Here is an 11,092-nt window from a genome sequence, read left to right as displayed (position 1 = left end):
AAAAAAATCGCCAAGAAAGTGCATCTCTCTCTTAGTGGAACTTAACAACAGCTAAGAAGCCGGTGGGCATCATTTACAGTCGGGGTGCTATTTTCTCTGCCCCCCCCGCCCCCCCCCCCCGCTCACTGGGAGAGTTAAAGAAAGGAGAGCAGGTCTGCAGGCGAAGAAATCAGGCCTGCTACTTTGAGAAATAAACTTGTCCCCGGCCGATAGATACGGTTGTGATAAAAGGCCTATTTTCCGACTTATAGCCTTGTATCAGTGCTCGTGGTTGTAAACCCCCACCTTTTTTTTTCTTTCTTTTTTTTTAAGGTCGAGAGACCTGTTTCCCAGGGATATGTTCATATTGTTGCTTTTGAATCCCATCGGTGTGGGAGAAGTTGGGAAAGCTCCTTGTACTAGATACTGTTGAAAATGGAGCTGGGTTCTGCAAAAATAACGTGTTCCAAGTACTGAGAAACATCATCCTGAACGCTAAGACTAGCTTCTGTCTAAATGTGCTACTAACGGTTGAATTGCATAGCTCCTAAGTCTCACCTTAAGGGTTGGACTCATGAAATCAGCACAGCACTGTAGATTGACTGCAGGCTGTGGGGCCCTTTTCTTATTGCTGAATGTTTGCTTTGGTATATAAAATGGAACTGGATCTGAATCCAGCTTTTTGCATTTTATTCTTCATAGCTTTTAAAGCAAAGACAGTGTACTTCTTCCTGCTCTGCAGTCTGAATCCCCCTTCTCTATCTCCTTCACCCCTGAAATGAAATATAAATTTTAAAAAGGCTCAAATGCCTATTTAAACTACTTAGCGAACCTCTTCCTGGTATCATTAGAGCTTAAAACCATGATTATTAACACACACACACACACACACACACACACACACACGCACACACCAGACATATACACACACTAACAATTGATCTCCTATTTAAGATTCTATTACTGAGAAGGCTCTTTGAAGTATAAATCTAGTAAGGGTTTGCAGTGCATTAAATATGTGCAATATGTCAAGATTTAGTTTTAAAGTGTGTTGTGCTTCAAGAACTAACTTTTTATAAACCAGCCATTGATTCTTTTTAAATTAAAAACCTACTGGAGAGGAGAGCCCATGCACAAGGAAGACACCTAATATTTTAAGGTCTTGGTGTTTGCATCTTTTCCCTCTACAACCTTTTCACTTTCAAGTGATTCAAGTTACAGAAATATACCCAGATTGCCACGGATTGTATTTTGCAGTTAGCAGTACTAGGTTTTTGGAACCTCTGAAAATTAGATATGTAAAATTTTGCAATACAAAAAACAAAACAGCAATCAGAAATAATGAGGGTGCCCACTTGATACAGATACATGCTTAGACATGCATTTGTATGAGCAAAATGGCTCCTTCTTTCAGATGCTTTTACTTATCCAGCTGTATAATAATTTTACTCATTCCATTTGCTGTATACTGTATATATTTCTGTGCTTCAGTCTTGGCTGTATTTTGAATTCACTGATAAATGGCTTGAGATTTTGAAAGTTTTGTGTAGAAAACTTTCTTCTGTTTGAATGGTCTAGTAGTCCATGGAGGCAGTGATGGTAATTTCAAAAGGTTCCATATGCATGAATGGGGATCTCTAGCACTAGCTTCTTGGCATATTTGTCACCAATTTAGACAGATGCACAGAATGGCTAGAGCACAGTGTTTGTTTTCAATTTTTACAACACAAGATTTTAAAATAAGGCAATATCTTTGAATCAGCCAGGGGGATGGCTGACACTTTTGCCTCCAGTGAAACCAAGAATTATTTGGGTAGGAATCTTATATTTTATAACCAAAACTTATATTTTAGTTTTTGTTCCAGGATGTATGTCCCACCCTCCCTGTGGCATTGAAACATGTACTGTAACTAATTTTTCTAAAAGCCAACAATTGAACTCTTGAAAAGCTAAGAAGATTTGGGCCTGGTTAGTATTTGAATGGGAGAAAGGTTGCAACATTCCAGAAGAAGGCAGTGACAAACCACTGCTGTGTTATTGCCAATACAACTACATGGAAGTATCCATGAAGTAGAGCTTAACTTGAAGAAGGAAACTTTTGTAAATTGCTCTATAAATATTAAATATTTGTTATAGAACATGCTTGACCCCCCATATGGAACTGTCACTCCCTTAATTTCCTCAAGGCAACATATCCTGAATACTAGTGGACACGTGCCAAGATATATGAGCTCCTGTCTGACTTGGCAAGGCAAAGAGGGCAGAAGGCCAGCCTGTTTCTTCAGCTCTTGAGTCTGATGGGCATGGAACAGTATTTCTTTACATTGTGAATTTCAACAAGTAACAACCAATCAACCATTGTAAGAATGAACAAACAAGAAAGGAATTTAAAGTCAACCCTGTATTGGCCATGTGACAACAGAATAATTATCTGTTGCTAGTTGAGCAGCTATTTCTTGTCTTCAAAATGTTTCTGAGAACCTCTGAGGAGTCTAGATGTGATGTAAGCCTGGAAGATGATACTTTCAAGCCTACTTCAGGAGACTTTTGCCATTTACTCTGTGATTTAGCAGAAGGAGACAACTGTCTCATGCATTTGATTTTGTGTGTCAAGATGGTGACAGATTGTTATTTAACTTATCATTGTTCTATGTTGGCACCTGGTGAAGAGAGAAGACACTTGTAAGTAGCCTTATGAGTCAAAATAACTTACCTAACATCTAGTATTGTGCATACCGATGGGAGGTTCTGCTCTTGGTTGCTCTGGCTCAGTCAACAAAGTGTCTTGGGCTGCTTATACTATAAGCTGTGACCTTTCCCATTATTAATAGCAGCATGTTTCCCCATCTCTCCAATTCCCAGTCTGTTGAGTAATCTTTCCTGTGCAGTGACTACTTCTGCAGACTTCTGCAGACTTCATTTTGGTTCATTTGCTGAGTTAAAGATAATTGGAACTGATTGTAGGAATAGAATATTAAGGTTTTTGTTTTACCTGAGTTTCTTGGTCTTTTTGTTGACTTCGAGGTAAGGTTTTCATTCAACTGATGAAAGTCTTGATCTCTTGGATTCCCCCCTCTATCTCTCCGAGAGGCGATGTTTTTTTCTGTTTTCCTCACTTTTCACCCATTTGGGAAAGAAATTTCTGTAAGGAAAATATTTCCTTGCTCTTAACTTTTATTGGAAGAAAATTTTGGCTTTCTTTAATATTACTGTATTTGTCAGGCACAGCATATTTCAAATGTCAAACAGGCAGGAAATCCAGCAGGTTCTGACAGGAGAACCAATAGCGGTAATTTTGAGCAGTTTGGAGAACTGGTAGTGGAAATTTTGAGTACTGGCAAATACCACCTCTGGCTGGCCCCAGAGTGGGGTGGGAATGGATATTTTTCAATATCCTTCTCCAGGAGTGGGGAGGAATGGGGATTTTGCAGTATCCTTCCCGTGCCACACCCACCAAGCCACACCACGTCCACCAAGCCACACCCACAAAACCAGTAGTAAAAAAAATTAGTAAAAAAACATGTCATAGTTGTCTTTTTAAAAAGAAGAAATGGTTTTTGTGGATATTATTATCTCATATTACTTGAAAGATTATTTTTTCTAAAATACAATGTTAAAGAAGTACCATAGGTTATCTTCCTGAAGGTTAGTCTTTGTCAACATGACATTCTCTAGGTGGGTGGACATCAGTTCCCTGTATTCTTCAACCAGCACAAACACTTCTGAATATTCTGCGAGTTGAAGTCCACATATTTGGAAGAAAATCCTATTAGAAAGGCTGCCCCAGATAATAGTCTGACATTCAGCTCTACTAATTGGAGTTAGGCCATTGATGGTTATTAATTGAAGTCATGATAACTAATAGTGTTGATGTTTTAACAAGATCATAAAGGTGAAAAAGTGAGTCTGTTATCCTGTGTTGATCAGGTTTTTTTGAAGATCTACTTTCCACTTTTTATTAGAATGGTGCTTTCATGACATGATGCTATAATGTCACAACAGAATGAACAAACCCCAACCAATAGATTACTCCCATGGAGATTATTACTGCGTGAACCAATATTCCACCATCATAAAATCTGTAGGTGAACCAGGTTTTTGATTCCCTGAAAAGAGTAAGAATGAAGTTGATCTGTGGATGAAAACATCTATAGGTTAACCTGTTGATTTTTAAGTTACCACATATCCTGCTTCAGTTTGCTATGCTAGAAAAAAATATGAGTTGTATTCTTCTGTTACAAAGGCTTTTGCAGTGGCTAGCCTATTATTGCCTGGAAGTTGTGTTGAGGTTTATAATCTATAGTTTCTCTCTGTAGAAGACAATGGAAGATTATTGAAGCGAAGATGTTACCAATTACTTGGTTTGCAGAATATTAAGAGAGATGGACTGCTGGCAAAAGAACTTGCTTAGCCAAAATGTTCACTCAGCAGGATGAACTATTCCTGTTGATAATTGCAACTAGAGAAAAGGATCTGAAAACTCAGAAATAAATTCTGTTCTTGGTAGTTATAAGAATTATTTATGTTGATTGTGAAACGAATATGTTTTGCAGGCTTATTAATATTACTGAAGTTTATTTTTAATAGTCTCTAATTTATAATTAGCAGTTTAGCTCCCATGCTATTTAATCCAGTCCTATCATGCTGGGGTGGGGGGAGTTGCAGAAAATACATACGATATGTGAATATATGCAAAAAAACAATATGAATCAGTGGCATCCTCAGCAAACCTCAGTGACATCAAAAAAAACACATGTGCGCAGTGTTATCATTACACAAATAACACCTTTTATTGATTTCTTCCAATTTTTCTTTTTTCTTTTTAGTTTGTATTATTTTTTATTATTGTAATTAAAGCTTTTAATAAATTATTAAAAAATAACATCATTGTGCAGTCACATCCAATATAAGTACATAAATCATGGCCTTTGTGTTATTATTATTATATAAGCTTTCATATTTGCCTCCCAGTTATATTATTATATAAGCTTTAATATTTGCCTCCCAGTTGCCTGTCCCAGAGACACCTGGCTGTAAACTACATCTTCAGTTCTTGAACTTTGTGGAAATAGATTTTGAAATTAGCCATCCTTATTCTTTAACTCAATTCATTTCAATTTGTAGGGCTGCCCATCTCAAATGCATGATTATGGTCAGCTAAAAATATTTAAAAGCAAGATAAAAACCATGTAACAAAATTATACATAATATAGCAGCCAAGAAAAGCCAACCAATAACAATAATTAAGACAATCATGATATGGGCTAAGCCATACATCTGGGGCCCCAAGGTTAACAAGAAAACCAGATTTTCAAGGCTGTATCCTATCAACAAGTAATCTGATTTTTTTCCAAGGTATATGTTCCATGTAACTATTCTCTATTCCTTTATTTCATTGTACTATTTTAAAAAAAGATATAAATAAGTAAAGCTTCATTGCATAAATATGGTTTCAATATGGATGAAATTGATAACTGCTAAGGTTGCTTGTAGCTTTCTCAAGGCTGCGGCATAGACACAATGGACCGTATGATTATTAGATAATTTTTGTCTATAGGGATTGACAAATACTATGGAAGGCTAAATATGATTGGCTATTTGGCGGTTAGAATATTGTGCAAACCCAAGCCTCTTGGATCGATTTAATAAGCCATAGGGCTACAGTGCTATGTGAAGATCTAGGTTCCAAAATCAAGGTTTTCTGTAAACCATTGAGGTGCATATAATTCGTAATTAAAGACATAAAATAAATAAAACGTTCTTCCAAGGGGAGAGGCACATCATGGGATTTTACAAGCATTTTTTTTTTTTTGCTTATTCACAGATTATTTATAATTAAGAGTCAGCCTTGCAGTGTCCAAGTTTTCTACACATCCCAAATTATTTATTATGGTTGAAACAAAAAGGAGTTTTCATTTGGGGTATAAGTGTGAAAGTTCTCAGTTCTCTACATAGTTTGTTTATGGGCTTTCCAGAGACATCCATAGTGGAGCCAGGATGCTGGAATAGATAGGATTCTGGTCTGATCTGGCACAGATCTTCTTACATGTTCATATCCTTAACAGTGGCTACATTAATGTAATGGGACAATCGTTTGCATATCATGCTAAATCAAAAAGAAACTAATTCATAGGTTTCAATAAGAGCAGAAGTTTTCTTGAGCTTTTGCTTCCAAATTTGGGAGAAAGAGTCAATGATAAAAGTGCCTTAAACATTTTGACTTTTCCTCTTCTCATGGTTTCATTATCTTATGCTTGGATGGCAAACGTGACTATTGCATTCAAGGAAACGTAAGCATTTGTGTCTTGAGTGGGAGCAAAAATGCTTGAAGGAATGAGAAAGACTTCTAGAACGTGCCATAGTGGTGGGTTCCAGGGGCGGGTTTCAAAACCCATCACTACTGGTTCGCTCGTGGGCGCTTGCATGTGCAATACTTCTGCGCATGTGCAGAAGCGGGTGGGCAGAGTCTCCCACTGCTGCCACTACCAGATCCGGGGCGAACCGGTAGCAACCCACCACTGGTGGGTTCCTGCGAAAAAGAAATAGTTTTGACGAAATGGGTCCACTGAGTGTGAGAAATATAGTATCTTTGCTAATCCTTTCTGAAATATGCCTATTTTAACTGTTATGGCTTTTTGGAAGATTTGGGGAACTAGAATTTGGTGAAGACGATGAGAACCTCCCAAGTCTCTTCAAATAATTGAAATATCCCAATCTCTTGTTGCGACTGATTTTACCTTTGGAGGAATACTTGTTCCTTTTCTGCTTATATCATTTAATGAGTTGGAGTGAGATTGCATCTTCTGTGCCAATGAGGAGAGCATGGCAACAGAAAACCACCTCACTTTAACTCCATAGAATTGAGCCTATAATGGATTCTTAGCTCCTGGACACTCTTTAAGATACCACGAAGTTCACTTTTCTTTAGTGAGAACAACACTAAGCAATGAAGTTGTAAATTTATTACATTTTTAAAATTATCTGTATGAAAATCCAGGTTAGCTGGAGAGTTTTAGTATATAAAAGTTTATATAATTTTTGGGAGAAGGTAAAGCTGTAAATTATGGCCTGATGGCAATAAGTATTTGGTTTTTTTAGAAAAAAATGTTAGATTCAAAGTTGCAGTAAATGCATGAATTAGCCACAAAATGTGGACATGAATCATCACTAAGCCAAACTAAAAGTAGAAAGCTGGATAGTGTCATTTTTACCAATCCAGAAAATGTAGGCACTAATCTTTGAAGTATCTGGATGGGAGCCCCATATATCTGGTGAGGAGACAGTAGGAGATCTAGTATCCAGATCCTGATATCCAGACAACTTTAGCTTTCTATAATTAAATTTAACATGTTGAACAGTATTTTGTAACATTGACATTCTTGTATACAACATCATCTGCTTTCTACAGTTTTCTACAATTAATGTACCTTTTTAGCAGTTGTTAAACTAAGCAGAAACTGTAATGTAAACAGAATATGGAGCTGGAAAGCATAAAACTTTGTCTTTTGGTTTCTGAGCTAAATAGCATTTATTAAAATATTTTTCTGAGCATCTTGAAAAAAAAAGATATGTGAATTTCAATTAAATATTTTACATATCTATGGTTTTTATGTTCTTTTAGCTATTTCCCATCAGGATTATTACACAGTGAATTAAAAACCCTCTCTACCTCTTTATATTATAAACCTTTAGAAAAGCTAAGGCTCCAAAGCTGCTACTATTTCTTGCATAAGATTTGCAGCTTTTGTGAGCCATAGATGAACTGTGTAGCCCTAAAGTAGTAATTATTCTTTGAAACATGGAGATAATATTAATATTGCTGCTAATAAACTTCGTAGTGTTTCTGTTGAGAATTGTGATTATGTAGGTAAAGAGGGCCTATGTAACATTTAATCATTTCCCTCTTAGCATGCTTCCAGATTTATTTATTATTTAGGCAGATAACATTTAAAATCAAAATACAAACAGTGCAAAATATCAATATGTAGAGTAGCAACCAAAAACCAAAAATGTCACTATTTCTCGGCTCTCACTGTCTTCACAGACTGCCATCCAGCAGCACTATGTAAGATTACCTGGTCCCTCCTTGGGAAGAAGGATTCAGATTAACATTTATGAGGCCAGGTGGAGGAATTTGTCAAGCTCTTGACTGATAAAATCGCTCAAATTTGTTTTCTGTTGGAATCCCAAGTGTGGAGCAGGTCCATTGGAGATGCTCAGGGAGTGGATTTACCCAGTTACCTGGGAGCAATTTGACCTGAGGAATTAGTCAGGGTCCTCATGACTCTTAGTGCAATTGCTTGTTTATTAGATTGTTGCCCCTTCTGGTTGGTAAAGGCCTTCAAGAAGATTTTGGTGGATCCAGGCAGTAATTAATGCATCCCTGCAAGAGGGTGTATTTCTGGGACTATTTAAGGAAGCCTTGGTCTGTCCCTCCTTGAGAAAATTTCATCCCTTCCCACCCTCTGGAATATTTTCTTGGGGTAGATGAAGTCCACCCCCATACAATTGGCCTTCTGGAAGTGCCTAATAACTTGGCTGTGCTGCTTGGCCTGGGGCCCCACCAGGGGCCTAGTAAACTAGGAGTGACTGATGGCGTAGCGACAATACTCACTCCAAGGCCTCCCATCATCTTGGCTTTTAACTTCTCTACTCAATTTTTCTAATTTAAATGGTATTTTAGTACTTTTTAACTACAGTATTTATTATATTGTAAGCTGCCTAGAGTCACTGTATGAGTAAGATAGGTGCCATAGAAATTTAATCAATAAAAATAAATTTAGATTATTAGCAAAGCTATTGCATAGCAATCATTCGTTTTTTGGCAGGGGAAGAGAGCATTAAATCGTAACAGATAGCAAACTTGGGCAAATGGATCAATTTCTTAAGATGTTTCAAATGACAGAACAGATCAGTTTCAGTTTTTAATACTAATGAGATTTTTAAATGGTTATTATGTTTTTGACATTCCAAACTGGATTTCAAGGAATAGCAAAGGTGGTAGGAAGCCTCCAATGCACACACTGTGACTAAAAAAGGTAAGAAAAGAAGGGACAGATGAACAATGTAAATTTCTTTTGGAGGTACTTGAAAGAAATATGTATATAATATAGCAAAAATACCATACATCAGTTTTCTCTAAGTTGCAGTTGCCCAGATATATTAGATCAGGGATCACCAACCTTTCAAACCTCAGGGATCACTAAATTCATAATTTTAAATGCCGTTGACCACTAATATGATCTGCCTAATGACCAGCTGGGTAGGCATGGCAAGGTGGTCATGTGACTGGGTGGACGTGGCCAACTCAATGTCACTCACATTGACGGACGCATTGCCAGCCTCTACTCACTACTCCTCGCTTCCCACCCGGGCTCCTTAGGACCCCAACAGAAAGCTAAACAACTGAAGCTAAACAGCCACCATGAGAAAGAGTTGGCAAAACAGCTCAGTTCAAATTGGATCTGACCAAGAAGGAGGCTCAGCAGAAGCACCTCACTGAGGACTACAAGCATAGGCTTTCCAAGCAGAGGGAAGACCTGCGGGAGTGCAAGACCTGCAGTGCCTGGAGGCTCAGTGGCTGAGATGGTCAGCCAGTTCCAGGACATGATGCACCCCACTTGAACAAGGCCCTCTGACTCCTTGCCACTAGTGGTGCTTCCCCCCCCAGCCTTCGCCCAAAGCCCCGCACCAAGAGGCTGAAGCAGATCCCAAGTCGGAATTTCTGTCCCCCCCCCCGACCTGCACAAAAAGACCCCAAAGGGGGAGACTCTCTGCAGCAACACAAACGTTCATTGCACGTATCCGGCCTAGGGGCCATAGTTTGAGGACCCTTGATTTAGTGCAATATAAAAAATGCAAATAATTTTTCTGGGAACCACCAAAATTTTCTCGCGGACCACCAGTGGTCCACGGACCACCAGTTGGTGACCACTGTAGTAGATGATACTCGTCCTCAGTTATCACGGCTGTCAAGGAGCTGCAAAGTTGGGGAGGCTGCATTGAGATGCATCAATTAACTAGCTTTCAGATTTTGGGGCTGGATTTGTATGTGTGTTTGTAGTGTACAGTATATAGATATACTTTGCAAGTTTAACATTTCAAGTAGCATTCAATTACTATAATACAATATCAAAAACGTCAGAGCAATTCATTATTAAAAAATCCAAATTATAGTAAATTAGAATGCCTGAGCGAATAAGAATACTTGTGCTTGGTGATGAACAGGTTTGTTTCCAGGTGAACTGCTTTAGGGAGGTTAGTCCACAGGTGTGTCACTGCAGCTAAGAGAGTCCTTCAGTTGTTAAATTGCATACCTCTGATAAGGAAACATGCAGAAGAATTTTACCTAATGTGAATTGTATTGTTTATATACAGATTTTATTGATATCTGTGGAGGCAGCAGGAGATATAAGTGTTGGTTTTCGTGTTAGGATGCCAAATTGAATGCATTATTTGCAGATTGTCTTAAGAATGGGTCAACTCTGGATCTCTCAAACTAATATGTGATTTGGAAGCCACTGGATTTCTCCAAAATTGGCAATGGGGCTCTCCCTCTGGAATATCAAATAATTTTGAAATGCATCCTATGCAGAAACTGAGAAGTTGAAAAATACTTGCTGAAACAAGCATGACTGTTAAGATTTTTTAAATGTAAAGATTGAGATTAATTTGGGTATAAGATGGAACATACATTCATAAAGAAATGCTTATGAAAATTAAACAGGCAACTAGAGTTTGCCCATTGCACATTTCATGTTGAATGATTTTTAAATATGCATTTTCTCCTAGATTTCCTACACACCAAGTGATGAGGAAGACAGTGATGATTCTGAGGGAGAGAACCAGGAACTTGCTCAGATTGACAGAGGTAAAGCATTCCAGTATTTAGGAAACCTACTAAGAATGTTAGTGTTAAACTTGCATTGTAATTTCCAGGTGTTTGCTTTCTAATGCAAGTTCTGTCAACTTTTGTTATAATTTATATAATTCCATCCCATATGGCTAATTTCATCTTCCCTGAAACTAAGAATTTCCTGTCTAGCAATCTTCTCAAATTTGATGCCTTCCAGATCTTGTTGAAGTCCTATTAACTCTGGCCAGCATGAGTGGT

At 37.8% G+C, this 11,092-nt stretch overlaps 1 protein-coding gene across 3 annotated transcripts in view; it reads left to right on the top strand.

Moving 5' to 3' along the window:
• LOC117671808 (uncharacterized) overlaps window positions 1-11,092 on the top strand; it is a 108,602-nt gene that overhangs the window by 5,520 nt on the left and 91,990 nt on the right. For all 3 annotated transcript variants that reach the window (XM_060692451.2, XM_087883107.1, XM_034428002.3), the window contains exon 2: window positions 10,771-10,849. In XM_060692451.2, the coding sequence (XP_060548434.1) occupies window positions 10,771-10,849 (79 nt within the window). The remainder of the gene's footprint in view (window positions 1-10,770; window positions 10,850-11,092) is intronic.

The sequence above is a fragment of the Pantherophis guttatus genome, chromosome 1, assembly GCF_059756535.1.
Source record: "Pantherophis guttatus breed Tessera chromosome 1, ASM5975653v1, whole genome shotgun sequence".
Lineage (NCBI taxonomy): Eukaryota > Metazoa > Chordata > Lepidosauria > Squamata > Colubridae > Pantherophis > Pantherophis guttatus.
The sequence above is the reverse complement of the archived record's forward strand: the minus strand, read 5'-3'. Positions and strand labels throughout refer to the sequence as shown.